The sequence below is a fragment of the Bufo bufo genome, chromosome 6 (assembly GCF_905171765.1).
Source record: "Bufo bufo chromosome 6, aBufBuf1.1, whole genome shotgun sequence".
NCBI classification, from domain to species: Eukaryota; Metazoa; Chordata; class Amphibia; order Anura; family Bufonidae; genus Bufo; species Bufo bufo.
Genome location: NC_053394.1, coordinates 324,150,295 through 324,173,676, shown reverse-complemented (window position 1 = coordinate 324,173,676; position 23,382 = coordinate 324,150,295). Strand labels below are relative to the sequence as shown.

The following is a 23,382-nucleotide window of genomic DNA, read 5'->3' as shown; positions in this document are numbered from 1 at the left end:
TTGTTAAAGGCAAATGTGACTGGGAACATATTACATATTTAATGTGCTGTTCCATTAAAGTCTGTGATTTTCGCAGTGTGTTAGGTGTAACACAGCGCATTGCTGCATCATGTCTCTGCTCGCTAGATTCAGCTTTACGTAAAAGCCGAGTGTAAATTACTGCTGAGCCGGCAGTGTCCATCATGATTTATCCCTCAATATGGACTGTTTTAGGGAAATTTCTATCCCAACCGATTTAATACATTTATGTTTTCCAGTTATATAGGCTGGAGATTAGGAGTGTTTTTGGATTGAATTATGTCAGTGAAATGTATTATTTTGAAATTATTTTTACTGTAATACTGTAGAATACAGGTTACTTACAGTTCATATTTCCCATGGGTACAACCTCTTATAAATACATGTATCAATGGCACCGAGGCATGAACGATGGCACGACTGACAGTTATGGAGAGGGGGCGGGGGACCAGACCACGAGTAATGGAGAACGACAGCAAAATGTGCAATAGAGGCTCACCCCACTACACTACTGGGTTCAGGACATTACTATTTCAGGGTTCAGTCTGTGCCTTGTGCTTGTGTATTTCCCTAATGGACAAAGCAATATCACAGTACAGGGACAATGCCGCAATACAGAGGTAATGCACACAGCAATGTCAAGGTAGAGGGATACTGCACACTGTGAAGTCGTAGTACAGGAATAATGCACACAGCAATGTCACAATACAGGGATAATGAAGACAATTAGGGCCAGTTTTAGGCAAAGTGTATCCCTGGGCAAAATTAAAAGTGGGGCCCCAAATCCTGAAATATTGGACCAGAAGTCTGACAGAACCTTGTAGGCACGGACAGCGGTTGCAACCACAGCAGCTGAGTGTAGAATGCCACATTATCTCTTTAGCCTTTCTACTGTAAACTGTTGACCCTGCAGCCTCTTTGGGTATGTTCACACAGGGTATTCTCTGTGCTTAAAAAAACTTAATGAAGAATCCGCATCAGGTTTTTTTGGATGTGTTTTTTTCTGATGCATTTTATAACATACTTTTTGATGCAGTTTTGCTGTGGATTTTCATTAATGCCCATTTTCAAAGGGAATTCTGGACATGGAACCCGAATGAAGAATGGCCAGGGAACTTCATTTTTTTTCAAGGTGCAGTTTCTAAGCAGAACAAAAGGGGCTGTCCCATCTGAGCCCCTGAAGTGAAGGCAGAGCACAGTGTGCATGGATGGTCATCCTCCATTATACTATGAGTGTTCTGATAATAGTTGATCACTGGCAATTCCATGTTATGGGGGATCTGCGGATGACACACTGTTATGGGGGATCTGCGGATGACACACACACTGGTATGGGGGATCTGCGGATGACACACTTATGGGGGATCTGCGGATGACACACTTATGGGGGATCTGCGGATGACACTCTGTTATGGGGTATCTGCGGGTGACACACTGTTATGGGGAATCTGCGGATGACACACACACAATGGTATGGGGGATCTGCGGATGACACACTTATGGGGGATCTGCGGATGACACACACACTGGTATGGGGGATCTGCGGATGACACACTTATGGGGGATCTGCGGATGACACACTTATGGGGGATCTGCGGATGACACTCTGTTATGGGGTATCTGCGGGTGACACACTGTTATGGGGGATCTGCGGGTGACACACTGTTATGGGGGATCTGCGGGTGACACACTGTTATGGGGGATCTGTGGGTGACACACTGTTATGGGGGATCTGTGGGTGACACACTGTTATGGGGGATCTGTGGGTGACACTGTTATAATGTGTGACATAGCTTTACAGATTCCTTTATTAGGGTCCAGTCACACGTCCGTAGTGTATTGTGGATCCGCAATACACCCTGCCGGCATCCCCCATAGAACTGCCTATTCTTGTCCGCAATTTTTTGTGGGGCCGCGGCACGGAAATGCAGATGCAGATAGCACACTTTGTGCTGTCCGCATCTTTTCTGTCCCCATAGAGAATGAATGGGTCCGCACCCGTTTCGCAAAATTGCGGAACGGATGCGGACCCATTTGCGGACGTGTGAATTGACCCTTAGCAGCCCTGCCCTTTGCACAGACAGCCCTGCGGTAATTGAACGTCACAAGCACGCTGTTTGGTTGTGTCCTAAAAGTGCTGCAGACCGAGCTCACACTGGAGTCACAGGAAGCACACCAGACACATATCTCACAGAGGGGGCACACACCGGGATCAGAGAAGACACAGGGAGCAGACACCGGGATCAGAGGGGACACAGGGAGCACATGTGAGGGACACAGGAGGCACAGGGAGCACACAGAACTCCTACTGAAAGCACAGAGGCCACACGGATCGCACGCAGGGAGTGCACACAGGGGTCGCAAGGAGCGCACACAGGGGGCACAGGGAGCAGACACCGGGATCAGAGGGGACACAGGGAGCACATGTGAGGGACACAGGGAGCACGCAGAACTCCTACTGAAAGCACAGGCCACTCCTAGGGAGAGTAGCAGCAGTGCTGAACTTTCTCCATTTATAGACAATTTGTCTTACCGTGGACTGATGAACAGCAAGGCTTTTGGAGATACTTTTATAACCCTTTCCAGCTTTATGCAAGTCAGGGGGTGCACGGAGCGCATGAAGGGAGTGCACACAGGGGTCGCAAAAGGAGGACGCACAGGGCGCTCCCAGAGGGGGCACAGGGAGATCATAAAGGGAACTCACAGATCAGTGACCATCAATACTTGAGGGCAGTGCAGGGCTGTTACAATGAGAGTGACCACCTGCAGCCCTGCACCCCCTCCACAGACACTGCTGCATGCTTGCATGGAGTTACCAGGTGCTTTCATAAGACAGGGTCCTGGGATCTCCTGCAGTCCAGCAGCTGAGGTCAGAGCCAGCAGAAGGCCCAGTCATCCCAGTCTGATGTTTGAGCCTTGCAGCCTGGAGCCAGTGCAGGTAATGGACGGGGGCGGGGCCATGTTTAGCCCCGCCCATACAGAACATCCGATGTGTGTGGCAGCAGAATTCTAATGCCTGCAGTGACCGAGGTCTGGTGAGATGGGGAGACAGCAGGGGAGTGCCAGTCACAGGGAGCATGTGGATAATGCACATGACAATACCACAGTACTGAAGCAATGCACACAGCAATGTCAAGGTACATGGAAAAGGCACACAGCAATATTACAGTATAGGCATAGCCCACAAAGCAGTCTCACAGTACAGGGATAATGGACACAGCAATATCACATTACAGGGATAATGAATACAGTAATTCCACAGTACAGGGATATAATACACAGCAATGTCAGAGTACAGGGATAATGCATACAGCAGTATCATAGTACAGGTATAGCCCACAAACCAATATTACAGTACAGGGATAATGCACACGACAATACCACAATACAAAAATAATGCACACAGAAATGTACCATTACAGGGATAATAAATACAGTAATGTCACAGTACAGGGATAATGCACACAGCAATGTCACAGTACAGGGATAACCCACAAAGCAATGTCATAGTATAATGAGATTGCACACAGCAATGTCACAGTACAGTGATAATGCACAAAGCAATGTCACAATACAGAAATAATGTAGACAGTAATGGCACTGTTAAAGAGTAACTGTAGTTTGAAAACCTTTGATATGTCATAGAGATATATCGAAGGTTTTGATTGCTAAGGGGTCTGAATGCAAAAAGCCCTGTCACACTAGGAGGCAGCAGCTGTGCAATGTGTGCCCCACTGCTGAAGATTACCACTGGTTACCACTGATCAAAACCTTTGATTACGTCACTATGACCTATCAAAGGTTTTTCGAAATTGTGGTTACTCTTTAGGCCACTTTCCCACGAGCAAGTTTTCCGCGCGGGTGCAATGCGTGACGTGAACACATTGCACACGCACTGAATCCGGACCCATTCACTTCAATGGGTCTGTGTACATGAGCGTTGTTTTTCACGCATCAGTTCTGCAATGCGTGAAAATCACAGCATGTTTTTCACGCAGTCCTGGCCCCATAGATGTGAATGGAGCTGCGTAAAAAACGCATTGCATTCGCAAGCAAGTGTGGATGAGATGCGTTTTTCACTGATGGTTGCTAAGAGATGTTGTTTGTAAACCTTCAGTTTTTTATCACGCGCGTGAAAATCGCATCGAAACGCATTGCACCCGCGCGGAAAAAACTGAACGCAATCGCAGACAAAACTGACTGAACTTGCTTGCAAAATGGTGCGAGTTTCACTGAACGCATCTGGAGCCAATCCGTCACGACCATGTGAAAGAGGCCTTAGGGATAGTAACTCAATGGCATTTCAGTAGAGGAATCATGCACACAGTAGTGAGACAATGTTTTCAGTGCACAGTACAGGGAAAATTCACAATGTGATGTCAGAACTAGAGACAATTAGCACAGTGATATCATAGTACAAGAAGGGCCTTGTCAAGGTTACAGCACAATCCAGGCAGTAATGTCTTCATGCACATAGTAATCTAGCCCAACACTGACCACTGAGACATTAGATACTGCTGCAGGCAGTAGTACTGTATATTAGAGTTGTTGTGGGTATCGAAATTTCGATACCCAATCGATACTTTTGTTGATTTCCATTTTTTCCATACTGGGCTGCGTTGCTGCGCAGTCTAGTATCACAGAACATGAGCGCGCTGTTGGGAGCGCGCTCATGTTACCTCAGCAGCACAGGGGAGAAGGAAGCAGTTTCTCCCTCCCCCTGTGCCGCTGCTTCTGCCACCAATGAGAAGAAAGGGGCGGGCGCACTGCGCCACCAATGATAGGTTTTAAATGGTTCCGGACTACATAGAGCGGCGCCCAGGGATGTCCCTGCACTTACTATTATTCCTGGGCGCCGTTCCCTTCGCCCGCTGTGCCTCCATTACTATCTCCTGCTCCGTATGCTAAGTACTACTATCGGAGCAATTTGGAGACATCAGCTTCTCTCCTGGGCGTCTCCTTCTCCCTGCTGTAGCGCTGTCCAATCGCAGCGCAGTACATCACAGCCAGGGAGAAGGAACGCCCAGGAGAGAAGCTGATGTCTCCTGCCCATTGCTTCGACAGTAGTAATTAGCATACAGAGCAGGGGACAGTAATGGGGGCACAGCAAGCGAACGGAGCGGCGCCCAGGAATAATAGTAAGTGCAGGGACATCTCTGGGCGCCGCTCTATGTAGCCTGCTCATAACAGGTCCTCTTTAACTTTCAATACAAGAGGCAGGTGTCAGCAGCAGAATCGCATAGCCGACACCCTGCCTCTGACAGGGTGCTGCGATCAGCGGCAGTTAACCCCTCAGGTGCGGCACCTGAGGGGTTAACTGCCGCTGATCTGCTGCCAGTACCCGCTTCCGTATTAAAGGTTAATTATCATTGGTGGCACAGTGCGCCCGCCCCCTCAACCCCCTAGTATTAAAATCATTGGTGGCAGTGGCCACAGAGTTCCCTTCTCATTGGTTACAGTGGCCACAGGGTCCCCTCCCCCTCATTGGTGGCAGTGGCAGTTCCGATCGGAGCCCCAGCAGTGTAATACTGGGGCTCCGATCGGTTACCATGGCAGCCAGGATGCTACTGAAGCCCTGGCTGCTATGGTCAGCTCCCTGCTTCTGTGTGTACTATGCACAGGGCAGCAGGGAGAGTATGAGATCCTAATCACCCTAATAGTTCTCTATCAGGGTGAATAGGACAAGGGTTCTAGCCCCTAAGGGGGGAAATAGTTATTAAATAAACTGTAAAAAAAAAAAAAAAAAACAACACACCAAGTATAAATCACCCCCTTTCCCAATTTTACATATTAAATATATAAACAATAAATAAATAAAGATATCACATCGCTACGTCCGAAAAGTCCAAGCTAATAAAATATAAAAAAAATCTATGCTGTGAACGCCGGAACAGAAAAAAAAGAAATAAAAACTGCGCGATTCGCCATTTTTTTAAATGGGGAATGCATGTGTCTTTTTTGGTGTTTTATTTTTTTCGCGTGGTATCGAATGGTATCGAGTATCGCAATACTTTTTTATGGTATCTAAATCAAATAAAAAATTTGGGATCGCAACAACTCTACTGTATATACTGTATATTCTGCTCCTCAGTACACTATAACCTGTTAGATACGTGGACCGTTAACTGATAGCCAGGTCACATGACGGCTCACATGACTGACGCCATGTTTAGCCCTATACAGCTCTCTTATGGATGCATTTCACAGGACTAATTTTTCTTCTTTAGAGAAGAGTCTACTATATGGATATACTGTAATAAAGGTATGTGAGCAAAATTTGAAACAGATGTATATTATAAAATTGCTCAGCATCCTATTCTTTAAATAAATAAATGTAATCATTAAAACCGGAATACCGCTTTACATTTTTCTGGAACGTATGAAATTGCAGAGCAGTTGCCCCTGGAATAACAGCTGGTTGAGAAATGGGAGCTCGATGGTGGGACTTCAAGGTTAGGGCTTAGTCACATGACCGTATATTTCTGTCCACACCCGTTCTGCAATTTTTCGGAAAAGATGTAGACTCATTCATTTCAATGGGGCCGCAAAAGATGCGAACAGCACTCAATGTTCTGCCCGCATCCGTATTTCTATTCCGCGGCCCCGCAAAAAAGATAGAACATGTCCTATTCTTGTCTATAATTGCGGACAGGTATATGCATTTCTACACACTAGACAATCCCATCCGCAAAATGCAGAATGCACAGGGCCGGTATCTGTGTATTGCGGATATGCAATTTGCGGCCGGCAAAAACGGATACGGACGTGTAAATGAGACCTTAGATGGAGATGCCACTTGTTGATAACATTTGCCACACTGGAAAGGAGCTGAAGAACACTACTATATGTGGTGGTCACCACTAGTGTCCATCCTTCATCTCCAGTGGTTGATCCAAGTGACCACAGATGAATCATCGTACTATTTCACGATAATATCAAGCTGGATTCTCAGAAATACAGGAGAGACTCTACAGCTTTAAGTCATGGGCACCTTTATCCTTGGAAGGGTTCTGAAAAATGTAGAAGAATTCAGCATTTGATATTTTGGGGAATTGTAAACCTTCAAGGAGAGAAAGGAGGAGGAACTCCAGCTTGTTCTTAACCAGTTCATGACCTGCCCTAATCAATCCTTGATAGAAATTGTGGTAGACAATCTAAATCACACTACCATGGTTTAATATTTTTCAAATGTGTTAAGGCCTTTTTAGCCGGGCCAAAGATTGGTCCAGTGATCCTATGAATGCTCATTCCTGCTGACTGACCTACATACATTTGCCACCTATCACCCAACTTTTGAGAAATCGCTTGTTTGTCGGGTGCCCCAGTAGTATCAGCACATCGTCCTGTGTAGACTAAATCTGTATGGGAATTTACGATCATAGTAACGATTTTTCATTCCCATACAGAGGGGATAACTGCTGCATTCAATGGGCAGGCAATGCTAGGAATAAACAGTTCATTCCCGATCATTGCCCTGTGTATTGGCCCATGTCAATGAGCCCTTATATGCTCCACAGCCCATTATAGGAGGACATGACATAGGCATAATGATGCACTTTGAGGAAAGTAATAACCGCTTTATTTGTGAACGTTATTTGTGAAATTAGGCTGAAATGTCATGGTCTAATCTATTATAGCCTATAATGATGTAGATACTGATGGATGATGATACCTGTTGATCAATATATATGGCACATGTGACAGCTAAATAACCACTGTCCACATATGTTCCGGATATGTAAAACTTCACTTTCAGAGCGCTGCCTTCCATAAAAACTTGACTGATACCAGTTTGAAAGACGGGTCCAACTGGTTTAATTGGCTCAATGATAGAAAACAGAGGGTGGTTATTAACGGTACATACTCAGATTGGGTCACTGTCACTAGTGGGGTACCTCAGGGGTCAGTATTGGGCTCTATTCTCTTCAATATATTTATTAATGATCTTGTAGAAGGCTTGCACAGTAAAATATCAATTTTTGCAGATGACACTTAACTGTGTAAAGTAATTTACACTGAAGAGGACAGTATACTACTACAGAGGGATCTGTATAGATTGGAGGCCTGGGCAGAGAAGTGGCAGATGAGGTTTAAGGCCTCTTTCACACTACAGTATGTCCATTTCAGTGTTTTGCGTTCCGTTTTTAAAGGATCCGTTGTCCCGTTTTTGGGTTCCGTTGTGTCTCCGTTTCCGTTCAGTATGTCCGCAAAAACCTTTCAGTATGGTTTCCGTATGGTTCCCGTATACGGTCCGTTTTTCACGGATCAAAAACGGAAGCCACCTGTATTTGTGCTCAGCCAAAGTTTGGCAACAAGAAACACATGGCCACAGTGGGCTGGGCCTAGCATTTGTTAATGACTGATCCGCAAAAAACGGATGACATACGGATGACATACGGAGGCCTTCCGTATGCATTCCGTTTTTTTGCGGACCCATTGACTTTAATGGAGCCACGGACCGTGATTTGCGGACAAACATAGGACATGTTCTATCTTTCCACGGAACGGAAAAACGGAAATACGGAAACGGAATGCATACGGAACACATTCCGTTTTTTTGCGGACCCATTGAAATGAATGGGTCCGTATACGGACCGTATACGGACCGCAAAAAACGGACCGCAAAACGGAAGAAAAAAACGGTAGTGTGAAAGAGGCCTTAGTCTGATTGCCTGATTGGAATCGGGAAGGAATTTTTCCCCCTTAGGCCTCTTTCACACTACAGTATTTTGCGTTCAGTATACTGGACGTTTTTTGAGTTCAGTATACGGAACAGATACTGAACCATTCATTTCAATGGTTCAGCAAAAAATACTGAAGTGTCTCCGTGTGCATTCCGTTTCAGTATTTCAGTATTTCCGTGCCGTGGAAAGATAGAACATGTCCTATGTTTGTCCGCAAATCACGGTCCGTGGCTCCATTAAAGTCAATGGGTCCGCAAAAAAACGGAATGCATACGGAAGGCATCCGTATGTCATCCGTTTTTTGCGGATCCGTCATTAACAAATGCTAGGCCCAGCCCACTGTGGCCATGTGTTTCTTGTTGCCAAACTTTGGCTGAGCACAAATACAGGTGGCTTCCGTTTTTGATCCGTGAAAAACGGACCGTATACGGCAACCATACGGAAACCATACTGAAAGGTTTTTGCGGACATACTGAACGGAAACGGAGACACAACGGAACCCAAAAACGGGACAACGGATCCGTGAAAAACGGAACGCAAAACACTGAAATGGACATACTGTAGTGTGAAAGAGGCCTTAAGTGGGCAAAATCGGCTTCTACCTCACAGGGGTTTTCTGCCTTCCTCTGGATCAACTTGCAGGATAACAGGCCGAACTGGATGTCTTTTTTCGGCCTTATATACTATGTTACTATGCTAATTGGAATGAAACCACATGAAAGTATAAAACATGGAGAAGTGTGAATGCTGTCTGCTCCTGGAGCTGGCAGCTGTTCACCTCTTGCAGTCCAGTTGACTTGATCTGCCTGCTATTGAGTTGTGCCAAATATCACAGTGCAACCCAGCCAGGGGTGCAGCATCCCTGTATGTGAGGGTCTCCTCAGAGTTATTACAGTACTACCTCAGAGGCACGCTCTTTTCTTCCTTCCACTTTTTTCCCTTCATTTTCAGTATGTGAATGATAATATTAGTCCCTAAGCATGAAAATATATTTTAAAACGCCTATCCCAGCAATATACTGTATAACTCATAGGATAGGATAAAGGAAGTGTGCTCTATGGGGTACTATCTGTCTATCTCGACACGTGTTAGAAAATAGTCCGAGTGGCACTGCGTTTAACTTCCTCTGCCAAACATGCAATGTCACATATGCATAACGGGTGCAACATTCAGCAACCTGGCGGTGCTCAGCCCACAATAGACTTGAAAACGTACCAAATAAAAAGATATACAGACGGCACTCACCAATGAGTGCAAATCTTTTATTTTCTCCAGAGCTGAATACATCAAAGCTGAGTGTATAAATGGCTTGGGGCGGACAGACATACAGTGCAGTGACAGGATATACGACGGTGGTCGTTTCGCGCCTCAGCGCTTCTTCAGTAACATAGCGGCGCCACTGCGCCAGTTTTTGAATCCCGGCTCCCATACATCACGTGCGTGACGTCACCATCGCCGCCGATGCACGGCGCTTACATGTGACGTCACACTGGGGCCGATATTACATAAAGTGTTGCAAAACACATATTTTTTAAAACATGATCTTTCATCAAGGCATACTAGATATTACAGAAACACTCCCAGATCGATTTTTACATTTAAACCCAAGGGGCCCATTGCGCTTCAGCGCAAAATCAACTTGCTTTCTCTTCTAAGGAGCTTACGGTGTCTATCTCCCCCTTGTGGGCAGTTCGGTACAATCTCAATGCCAGCAAATCTCAGAACGCTACTACAGATGTGTCATCGCTACCGCTCCCTTATTTCGCAATTCGTTACTAACTAAACGCAATTTTATCTCCTCCAATCAATACACACCAATGGCGGTGTTGAGTTAAAGTTAATATCGCTATCCGGCTCCTGATACAGCCCGTAGTCATCTCGACACTATACAGGAGCCGGGCGATAGCACCTCAACACTAAATCATTAAAAAAAAAATGGTCCTGTACCCCACTGCACCCGACTACTGTCCTGTGCCCCACTGCACCCGACTTTACTGTCCTGTGCCCCACTGCACCCGACTTTACTGTCCTGTGCCCCACTGCACCCGACTGTACTTTCCTGTACTCCTGTCCTGTAAAAAATATGTTCAGTACATATAAGGCTACTTTCACACCTGCACTAGGTGCGGATCCGTCTGGTATCTGCACAGACGGATCCGCACCTATAAATGCAAACGATGGTATCCGTTCAGTGCAGATGCGTCTGCATAACAGCTTTTTCAGATCCGACAGTATATTCTAACACAGAGGCGTTCCCATGGTGATGGGGACGCTTCAAGTTAGAATATACTAAGAACTGTGTACATAACTGCCCCCTGCTGCCTGGCAGCACCCGATCTCTTACAGGGGGCTGTGATCCGCACAATTAATTGTGCGGATCTCAGCCCCCTGATCGGGTGCTGCCAGGCAGCAGGGGCCAGACCCCCCTCCCTCCCCAGTATAAAAAGCATTGGTGGCCAGTGCGGCCCCCCCTCCCTCCCTCCCTGCCCAGTATTAAAAGCATTGGTGGCCAGTGCGGCCCCCCCCTCCCTCCCTCCCTCCCCAGTATTAAAAGCATTGGTGGCCAGTGCGGCCCCCCCTCCCTCCCTCCCCAGTATTAAAAGCATTGGTGGCAGTGGCCACAGGCTAACAACCCCCCTCCCCACCATCATTGGTGGCAGCGGAGCGGCATTTCCGATCGGAGTCCCAGTTTAATCGCTGGGGCTCCGATCGGTTACCATGGCAGCCAGGACGCTACTGCAGTTCTGGCTGCCATGGTTACTTAGCACTTTTAGCAGCATTATAAAGTAAAACTTTTTGGTGTGCACACCTTCTGCTGGTCTTGCATCTAAGTTTATTTAACAAATAGCACTGTGAGATAACATACTCCTAATGATTAAAAATTTAAAAATAAAATAAAAAAATAAGCATAGAAAGATAGCCTAATCGCCTAATTAAATAAAAAAAATACATACAGTACAAATATATATTACTGTATATGGTGTTACTTTACACCCTACCCCCCACTCTCAGTATGGCTACATTAGAATCTAAGGCCCCTTTCACACGGGCGAGGAGGGGCTGGAGGGGTTAAAAATAGGGCTGGAGGGGTTAAAAATAAATAAAAAATAATAAATTACTGTACAATGGACTAACTGTGCATTCATATATTTATGTATTGATAACAATTATGATTCAGTACATCGAGAATATTAGACTATATATTTGCATATGCAGCTCTATAATATATCTGTATACACCGCTCCATTATGTCTTTAGATCTGTGATACAAGTGGATTAGATTTGGATAACACCTGGTGATACATTGTACCGGATTTTTTGCGGTCTACTGCATACAGATATATAATAGAGCGGTGTGTAGAGATATATAATGAAGTGTTGTATACAGATATGTAATGGAGCAGTGTACAGTATACAGATATATAATGTAGTGGATACAGAGTGTATTTATTAGCTATGTTCCTATAGTGTCTGAATGTTAATACAGTATCGAAAAACAACATGTACAGTATGGATACATTTGTATTTAGCAAAGCCTTTTGATCATTTCATCCTTGACGGCACCCCCCACCGACCCCAACCCCCCCTTCTGCCAGGACAATTCCCACACCTATTCTTGCTATTCTTTATGTTGGATCTCTTTCTCCACAATTGCGCAATGGAAACCTAATATGAATTATGATGTTAACACTGACACCATTAAAACAAATAATATTGTTACATGAAAAACAAAAATAAATAAATCAATACAGCTGCAGCGCTGGGTAAGTTTTAAAATACACCAAAAGTTTACAGGCAAAAATAGACCAATATATACAGCGTTGCTGCTATATTAATTTATTATATATAAATATATTTTATATATTTATATTATATATAAATTTACATATAGTATAATTAGTGTAATATTGTATAATTATTTTTTAATACAGATGTTATCTATCTTTCTATCTATCTATCTATATCTATATATGTCCATTATACTGTACAATAGACTATATCTAAATCACCATACCTCATATGGATCATGGAATAAATAATTATACAATATTACACTAATTATACTACCGTATATGTAAATTTATATATAATCTAAATGCTGTATTAACATTCAGCCACTATAGGAACATAGCTAATAAATACACTCTGTATCCACTACTTCAGAGAAAAACAAATAATAAATAAAAATAAATATGGAAAACTGCATCAAGATACAAAACAATATACACTTAAAGGATAAAAAAACAGATAAATGCAATAATATTGATTGTGTATCTGACATACTTGAAGCAAACTATCTTATTACTTGAAATTGGGACATTCTCTAATAACTTTCTTATCCCCTAAACACTGAAGGTATATAGATGCGAATCGCGATTCATATGCTAATGCCGCCCTTCATTAAGGTTAAGTACATACAAAAGGGTCGACTAATGGTGTACATTGCAGTATTAACCTCAGTATCGCTGACTACACTGCCTGCGCCTGACTCTGTTGAACAGCTAGAGAGGTTAAAAATAGGGCTGGAGGGGTTAAAAATTTATAAAAAATAATTTAACTCACCTTAATCCACTTGTTTGCGCAGCCCGTCTTCTCTTCTGTCTTCTTCTGTGCTGTGCACAGAAAAAGGACCTTTGATGACGTTACTGCGCTCATCACATGATCCATCACATGATCTGTTACCATGGTGATGAATCATGTGACGGACCATGTGATGAGCGTAGTGATGTCACCACAGGTCCTTTTCCTGTGCACAGCACAGAAGAAGACAGAAGAGAAGACGGGCTGCGCGAACAAGTGGATTAAGGTGAGTTAAAAAAAATTTTTATAAATTTTTAACCCCTCCAGCCCTATTTTTAACCCCTCCAGCCCTATTTTTAACCCCGCTAGCTGTTCACCAGAGTCAGGCGCAGGCAGTGTAGTCAGCGATACTGAGGTTAATACTGCAATGTACACCATTAGTCGATCCTTTTGTATGTACTTGCAACCTTAATGAAGGGCGGCATTAGCATATGAATCGCCATGCGTGAAAATCGCACCACATCCGCACTTGCTTGCGGATGCTTGCGATTTTCACGCAACCCCATTCTTATATGTGAAAAACTTGCATTAATTTTTCCTATTTACATACATTTACATATATTTTATAGATTTATTTATATAAGGACCAGTCAGAAAAGAAAATGGCAGTCTACATTTTTTGATGCATGATAATATATATATATATATATATACATATATATAAATATATATATATACATATATTTATATACATGCACAAACATATATATACATACATGCATGTATACACAGACACACACACACATATATACACATATATGCACACATGTATATACACATATATATTAAATTTTACTACTGAAAAATGCTAGTAGAAAGGGGATTAAAAGGTTAATCGACAGGAGGCCAGTGGGGTGCTGCTCAACACCTAATGTCTTTTTATAGCACGGTCATGGGAACCAATCACAGGCCGGTTCTCACGGAAATTAAGGTTAAATACCTTGTTAACCAATATGACATAATTGTTTTGACAAGCTGTCATCACCAATTAAGCTGGATTGCCATAGAACCGGCCTGTGATTGGTTCCCATAACCGTGGGAACTAGAATGTGATTGGCTAAATATTCTGTATTGAGTGATCCAGAGCTATAAAAAGACCTGGCAGTGAAGAAAATGGCAGATTACTGTTATTAGAATACAGAGATGCTGCCATTTTATTTTATATTAATTAAATACAATGACATTAGGTGTTGAGCAGCGCCCCACTGGGCTCCTGTCAATTAACCTTTCAATCCCCTTTCTACTAGCATTCAATTATTTGCTCAGGGGATGAAGTGGTGAGATCGGTTATTTACAGTTCTGTATGGCACTTTCTATGGTTCAGTTCAGCGCCTCTGTTTTTTTAATTATTCATAATGGGGCAAATTTGGACTGGCGATCAGTTTACAGTACTTTATGCGGGACTTCTGTAATGGAATAAGCCTTGCCACCTACAGTACTCCTATCTCCACAGCGAAACTTTGATATTTACTGTATAGCGCACGGGAACTAACTAACTGACTGTAGTTCCATGCGCCATCTGGTGTTCACAAACCAACATTGCACCCTGAATTTTCTCAATGGCTATTTACGCGATTCGGGTTTGCTAATTGAATTGGAAATCGCTTTGCGCTGCCGCGATTCTGAAGGGAGCGCTAGTGATGCTATATCTGTATTTCCTCCATGTTCAGAATTTACATGGTCAATAAGGCGTGGACGCCCCTTACTTGTGCTAAGTGAATTTATATGTTCTCTAACTCTTTCATTGAGACACCTGATGGTCTTTCCTATATAGAATTTACCACATACCCATAAGATCAAATAGACCACAAATTTGCTTTTGCATGTGATTAGAGTGTTAACTTTATGTTGTAATCCACCAAAGGAGAGAACCTCCCACCGGGGGTTAAACTTAGAATATGAACAATTGCCGCAACGGCGATTTCCCTTGGGTCGCCAGCCTTCTAACCAGGTACCAGATCTATTTTCTATAAATCGTCTCCGGACCAACCTATGTTTTAACGTATGGCACCTCCTAAATGCTATTATTGGTCGGGCTCCTTTGATATCTCTAAGATTATCGTCACCTTCTAATATGTCCCAATTATCTCTCACTATTTTTTTAATCCAGCCATGGGACTGTATTTAACCACCTCAGCCCCCTTAGCTTAAACACCCTTAATGACCAGGCCACTTTTTACACTTTTGCACTACACTACTTTCACCGTTTATTGCTCGGTCATGCAACTTACCACCCAAATGAATTTTACCTCCTTTTCTTCTCACTAATAGAGCTTTCATTTGGTGGTATTTCATTGCTGCTGACATTTTAACTTTTTTTGTTATTAATCGAAATTTAACGATTTTTTTGCAAAAAAATGCAATTTTTCACTTTCAGTTGTAAAATTTTGCAAAAAAAACAACATCCATATATAAATTTTTCTCTAAATTTATTGTTCTACATGTCTTTGATAAAAAAAAAAATGTTTGGGTAAAAAAAAAAAAATGGTTTGGGTAAAAGTTATAGCGTTTACAAACTATGGTACAAAAATGTGAATTTCCGCTTTTTGAAGCAGCTCTGACTTTCTGAGCACCTGTCATGTTTCCTGAGGTTCTACAATGCCCAGACAGTACAAACACCCCACAAATGACCCCATTTCGGAAAGTAGACACCCTAAGGTATTCGCTGATGGGCATAGTGAGTTCATAGAACTTTTTATTTGTTGTCACAAGTTAGCGGAAAATGGGGTGTCATTTTACATATACCCATGCTGGGTGAGAGAAATATCTTGGCAAAAAACAACTTTTACCATTTTTTTATACAAAGTTGGCATTTGACCAAGATATTTCTCTCACCCAGCATGGGTATATGTAAAATGACACGCCAAAACACATTGCCCAACTTCTCCTGAGTATGGCAATACCACATGTGTGACACTTTTTTGCAGCCTAGATGCACAAAGGTGCCCAAATTCCTTTTAGAAGGGCATTTTTAGACATTTGGAACCCAGACTTCTTCTCACGCTTTAGGGCCCCTAAAAAGCCAGGGCAGTATAAATACCCCACATGTGACCCCATTTTGGAAAGAAGACACCCCAAGGTATTCAATGAGGGGCATGGCGAGTTCATAGAATTTTTTATTTTTTTGGCACAAGTTAGCGGAAATTGATTTTTTTTTTTCTTCTCACGAAGTCTCCCTTTCCGCTAACTTGGGACAAAAATTTCAATCTTTCATGGACTCAATATGCCCCTCACGGAATACCTTGGGGTGTCTTCCTTCCGAAATGGGGTCACATGTGGGGTATTTATACTGCCCTGGCATTCTAGGGGCCCTAAAGCGTGAGAAGAAGTCTGGAATATAAATATCTAAAAAATTTTACGCATTTGGATTCCGTGAGTAATATGGTGAGTTCATGTGAGATTTTATTTTTTGACACAAGTTAGTGGAATATGAGACTTTGTAAGAAAAAAATAATAATTTCCGCTAACTTGGGCCAAAAAAATGTCTGAATGGAGCCTGACGGGGGGTGATCAATGACAGGGGGGTGATCAGGGAGTCTATATGGGGTGATCACCCCCCTGTCATTGATCACCCCCCTATAAGGCTCCATTCAGACGTCCGTATGTGTTTTGCGGATCCGATCCATGTATCCGTGGATCCGTAAAAACATACGGACATCTGAATGGAGAATGACAGGGGGGTGATCAATGACAGGGGGGTGATCAGGGAGTCTATATGGGGTGATCACCCCCCTGTCATTGATCACCCCCCCTATAAGGCTCCATTCAGATGTCCGTATGTGTTTTGCGGATCCGATCCATGTATCCGTGGATCCGTAAAAAACATATGGACATCTGAATGGAGCCTTACAGGGGGGTGATCAATGACAGGGGGGTGATCAATGACAGGGGGGTGATCAGGGAGTCTATATGGGGTGATCACCCCCCTGTCATTGATCACCCCCCCATAAGGCTCCATTCAGATGTCCGTATGTGTTTTGCGGATCCGATCCATGTATCCGTAAAAAACATACGGACGTCTGAATGGAGCCTTACAGGGGGGTGATCAATGACAGGGGGGTGATCAGGGAGTCTATATGGGGTGATCACCCCCCTGTAAGGCTCCATTCAGACGTCTGTATGTGTTTTGCGGATACGATCCATGTATCCGTGGATCCGTAAAAAACATACGGACGTCTGAATGGAGCCTTACAGGGGGGTGATCAATGACAGGGGGGTGATCAATGACAGGGGGGTGATCAAGGGAGTCTATATGGGGTGATCACCCCCTGTCATTGATCACCCCCCTGTAAGGCTCCATTCAGACGTCCGTATGTGTTTTGCGGATCCGATCCATGTATCCGTGGATCCGTAAAAATCATACGGACGTCTGAATGGAGCCTTACAAGGGGGTGATCAATGACAGGGGGTGATCAGGGGTTAATAAGGGGTTAATAAGTGACGGGGGGGGTGTAGTGTAGTGGTGTTTGGTGCTACATATTACTGAGCTGCCTGTGTCCTCTGGTGGTCGATCCAAACAAAAGGGACCACCAGAGGACCAGGTAGCAGGTATATTAGACGCTGTTATCAAAACAGCGTCTAATATACCTGTTAGGGGTTAAAAAAAAATCGCATCTCCAGCCTGCCTGCGAACGATCGCCGCTGGCAGGCTGGAGATCCACTTGTTTACCTTCCGATCCTGTGAACACGCGCGCCTGTGTGCGCGCGGTCACAGGAAATCTCGCGTCTCGCGAGATGACGCATATATGCGTGACTGTGCGCAGGGCTGCCGCCTCCAGAACGCGATTCTGCGTTAGGCAGTCCGTAGGCGGTTAAAGGAAAACACAAAGGGTCGTGAATTGACCTGCCTCATTCCACTATCGCTAACTGCTGATTTAAATGTGTGGCCTTCATCATTGTGTCATTCAATAGATTTACGGGATAGACTCTGGACAGTAACCGCCTTTTTAAGTCCAGGGCCTGCCTACTAAAATCTTCCTCTGTTTTATTGATACGCACACGACCAAAACCACAAACCACGGATCCGCAAAAAACGGAAGCTGCCCGTGTGCCTTCCGCAATTTACGGAACGGGCGGCCCATTGTAGAAATGCCTATTCTTGTCCGCAAAACGGACAAGAATAGGACATGTTATATATTTTTTGCGGGGCTACAGAACGGAGCAACGGATGCGGACAGCACACGGAGTGCTGTCCGCATCTTTTGCGGCCCCGTTGAAGTGAATGCTAAACTGCAAAAACTGCTCGGATTCGGACCAAAACAATGGTCGTGTGCATGAGGCCTTAATCTCACAAATTGGCCATAAGGGACCGCTTTTTTAATGCTGCATGGCTACATGCACATGAACGTTGTTTGTTTCCGTGTCCGTTCCATTTTTTTGCGGATAGGATGCGGACCCATTCATTTCAATGGGTCAAAAAAAAATGCAGACAGCACACCGTGTGCTGTCTGCATCAGTATGTCCGTTCCGTAGCCCCGCGAAAAAAATAGAACATGTCCTATTCTTGTCCGTTACAATGGATCCGCAAAAAAAAAAAATGGTGGCATACGGATGTCATGCGTTTTTTTTGCAGATTCGCAATTTGCTGACCGCAAAACACATACGGTCGTGTGCATGTAGCCTATGAGTGATAGCTAGAGTAATGTAACAATGAATTGGTGGCCGTGGGTTTACGAAACCCCTCGGTAACCAACTCATTGTTTCTAACTGTTATTAATACATCCAGAAATTCAAGCTGTAAGCCCCCAAATGTGTACGGAAACACCATGTTCATCTTATTATTTTGGTTTAGATACTCTACAAAGTTTCTGAAGATAGTTTCTGTGCCTGACCACACAATAAATCTGTCATCTATGAACCTTAAATATGTTTGTATATAGGGAAGAAAAGGATTGGTGACAGAGTATATAATCTGTCTATCTATCTATCTATCTATCTATCTATCTCATATCTATCTAATATCTATATCTATCCATCTATCTATCTATCTATCTATCTATCTATCTATCTATCTAATATCTATCTATCTGTTTGTCTATCTATCTAATATCTATATCTATCCGTCTATCTATCTATCTATCTATCTATCTATCTATCTATCTATCTATCTATCTATCTATCTATCTATATTAGTAGACCCTTCGTAACTAGATAGACAGCAATGGTTATCCTTTCTCCAGACTGGCCTGGATGCCCAAATGCAGTATATTCATTGTATTGACTTTCCTAGTAACTGTAGTAATGCTATGACATCTCTGGCGCTGCCAACAGTTGGGGATGAACATTCAGGGGGCCCCAGAGCCACATACAGTTGCAAGAAAAAGTATGTGAACCCTTTGGAATGATATGGATTTCTGCACAAATTGGTCATAAAATGTGATCTGATCTTCATCTAAGTCACAACAATAGACAATCACAGTCTGCTTAAACTAATAACACACAAATAATTAAATGTTACCATGTTTTTATTGAACACACCATGTAAACATTCTCAGTGCAGGTGGAAAAAGTATGTGAACCCCTAAACTAATGACATCTCCAAGAGCTAATTGGAGTGAGGTGTCAGCCAACTGGAGTCCAATCAATGAGATGCGATTGGAGGTGTTGGTTACAGCTGCCCTGCCCTAAAAAAACACACACCAGTTCTGGGTTTGCTTTTGACAAGAAGCATTGCCTGATGTGAATGATGCCTTGCACAAAAGAGCTCTCAGAAGACCTACGATTAAGAATTGTTTACTTGCATTAAGCTGGAAAGGGTTATAAAAGTATCTCCAAAAGCCTTGCTGTTCATCAGTCCACAGTAAGACAAATTGTCTATAAATGGAGAAAGTTCAGCACTGCTGCTACTCTCCCTAGGAGTGGCCGTCCTGTAAAGATGACTGCAAGAGCACAGCGCAGACTGCTAAATGAGGTGAAGAAGAATCCTAGAGTGTCAGCTAAAGACTTACAAATGTCTCTGGCATATGCTAACATCCCTGTTAGCGAATCTACGATACATAAAACACTAAACAAGAATGGATTTCATGGGAGGATACCACAGAGGAAGCCACTGCTGTCCAAATTAAACATTGCTGCATGTTTACAGTTTGCACAAGAGCACCTGAATGTTCCACAGCAGTACTGGCAAAATATTCTGTGGACAGATGAAACCAAAGTTGAGTTGTTTGGAAGAAACACACAACACTATGTGTGGAGAAAAAGAGGCACAGCACACCAACATCAAAACCTCATCCCAACTGTGAAGTATGGTGGTGGGGGCATCATGGTTTGGGGCTGCTTTGCTGCATCAGGGCCTGGACAGATTGCTATCATCAAAGGAAAAATGAATTCCCAAGTTTATCAAGATATTTTGCAGGAGAACTTAAGGCCATCTATCCACCAGCTGAAGCTCAACAGAAGATGGGTGTTGCAACAGGACAACGACCCAAAGCATAGAAGTAAATCATAATGGCTTAAACAGATAAAAAATACGCCTTCTGGAGTGGCCCAGTCAGAGTCCTGACCTCAACCCGATTGAGATGCTGTGGCATGACCTCAAGAAAGCGATTCACACCAGACATCCCAAGAATATTGCTGAACTGAAACAGTTCTGTAAAGAGGAATGGTCAAGAATTACTCCTGACCGTTGTGCACGTCTGATCTGCAACTACAGGGAACGTTTGGTTGAAGTTATTGCTGCCAAAGGAGGTTCAACCAGTTATTAAATCCAAGGGTTCACATACTTTTTCCACCTGCACTGTAAATGTTTACATGGTGTGTTCAATAAAAACATGGTAACATTTAATTCTTTGTGTGTTATTAGTGTAAGCAGACTGTGATTGTCTATTGTTGTGACTTAGATGAAGATCAGATCACATTTTATGACCAATTTGTGCAGAAATCCATATCATTCCAAAGGGTTCATATACTTTTTCTTGCAACTGTATGTCCCCCCTAGAGTCCCGGCCTGTGAGCCGCCACCTAGGCGCTCTAATCTATGACTGGGGCACGGGTTATAAACACCCAGCCTGTAGCCTACTTCTACACTGCTTGACTGAGCCACCTAGCTGTTATGACATATAATAGGTAATTGATTATTATGTTCATCAAAGTGCTTTCACACAGCCAGTGTTTGATCAATGATTTCCATTGGTGAATGTGAGTCAAAACCAGGAGTGAAGACTACACAGAGATATGGTACAATGGAAAGAAATGTATCTAGGTATATGTAATATATTTGGATGCAGATGCTAAATCTGTCTGTATACTTCAGATAAATACCTGTTATTTGTTTTTGACCTTTACCTGATTGTGGCTCACAATCATTGGTCGAACACTGACTAAATACTGACAAAGTGTCAAAACCAACATAGCTATAAAGCCTCATTCACACGTCAGTGATTTCCATCAGGGATTGTGAGACAAAACCAGGAGTGGAGGCTTCCCAGAGATAAGGTATAAGGGAAGGATCTGCTCCTGTTCTGTGTTTAGAGCCGCACCTGGTTTTGGCTCAAAATCACTGATGGAAATCACTGACCGAACACTGATGTGTGAATGAGAAATAATTCTCTAACAATTGAACTTTCTATACAATAGTGACCTGTTATCAGTTCTCTCTAAAATGCTACTGTCTAATTAACTAATTATCTGCTGGCCAGGATAGAAGGAAATGTAATATTGGTGGGACAGTGTTCCCACTAGTTTATAGGCTTAGTCACGGATTGCAATCCTAGTGTAAAGAGGGAACATCGTAGTCCATAACATATAAAGCATATGGTACTGGCACAGTAGGAGAAATCTGTCCTTACCTTTATGAGCTTGCATCTTATCTGAGCAGAGACCATATGGCTATTTCTTAAGTTGCCCACTCTGAACATTAGACACATCTTCCCATCACGCTGGGAGATGACAGCACTGTGGCTGAACATCAGAGTCTCTGCTCTCTTCTTTGGCTGTGACATCTTTATGAACATGCAGCCTATAAGGAAGGCATCCACGATAGATCCCAGCAAAGACTGGAACAAAAAGAGTATGATCCCTTCAGGGCATTTCTCAGTGATGTACCTAAAACCGTACCCAATAGTAGCTTCTGTCTCAATGAAGAAAAGGAAGGCAGAGGGGAAGTTGTAGACATTGGCTACACAGGGAGTGTAGTTGTCATCATGAGGTCTATTAATGTCCCCTCTGATATAGGCAATAATCCACCACATTGAAGCCATTACCAGCCACGCCACCGTGTACGTTAAGATGAATATTAGCAGGTTCCATCTCCACTTCAGGTCCACCAAGGTGGTGAACAGGTCTGACAGGTACCTACTTGTCTCACCACCCAGATTCCCATGTTGAACATTGCATCGTCCATTCTTGTCCACGAACCTCTGTCTTTTTCTTTTGACAGAAGGAAAAAATCCACCTCCCACTGTGGTCGTTACGACATGGTATTCTTCACCAAATTTCCTCCTCAAGGCCGACATCTTGGTTTTTTTTTCTCCCCGCACGTCAAACCGGTAGCAGCGTCCAGTGAAAAGTTTTTTTATTTTTGATTTCCTTCTGTCAACCCTGGAGATAATGCTTAGTGGTCTGCATCTCTAGAACTGGTGGTGCAGTATTAGGTTGCTGGGCATAGTCTAGTGAGCAATCTGTATATGAATCGCCCCGTTTAGTCTGGCTGGTTGCTTATCCCTTTAGCTGGATTCTCTGACTGTGTGCATGGAATAGGAAGATACTGTTCACAGCCTTGTTCAAGAGAGCGCAATGTGGACGTGTTCTGTGTGCTTGCCTGAAGCCAATCATTGGATTCCTATTACAAAAGTAATCATTGGCTGTGCTAGCAGATGGCCACTAGGTGGTGCTGTAGATAAAGCAATGTTCAAGGGAATGGGTTCATGAAGAATGCAATGTCTAAAGCCTAAAATCATCCAAATGATCCAGCAAACCATTCCAAACTACAACTTTCATTTCTTCTGATACAAGCATAAATGCATAAAGACTATATAAATGCATACAGACTATATATATATATATATATATATATATATATATATATATATACACATGCACATTTTACCTATGTATCTAGGTATATATAATATCTTTAGATGCATATACTAAAGATAAATTC

At 43.3% G+C, this 23,382-nt stretch overlaps 1 protein-coding gene across 1 annotated transcript in view; it reads right to left on the bottom strand.

The window, feature by feature from the left end:
• LOC121003893 (G protein-activated inward rectifier potassium channel 1-like) overlaps positions 1-22,937 on the bottom strand; it is a 96,567-nt gene extending 73,630 nt beyond the window's left edge. The window contains exon 1 of the mRNA XM_040435833.1: positions 22,070-22,937. Coding sequence (XP_040291767.1) covers positions 22,070-22,735 — 666 coding nt within the window. The 5' untranslated portion in view covers positions 22,736-22,937. The remainder of the gene's footprint in view (positions 1-22,069) is intronic.
• Between the last annotated feature and the right edge of the window lie 445 nt (positions 22,938-23,382).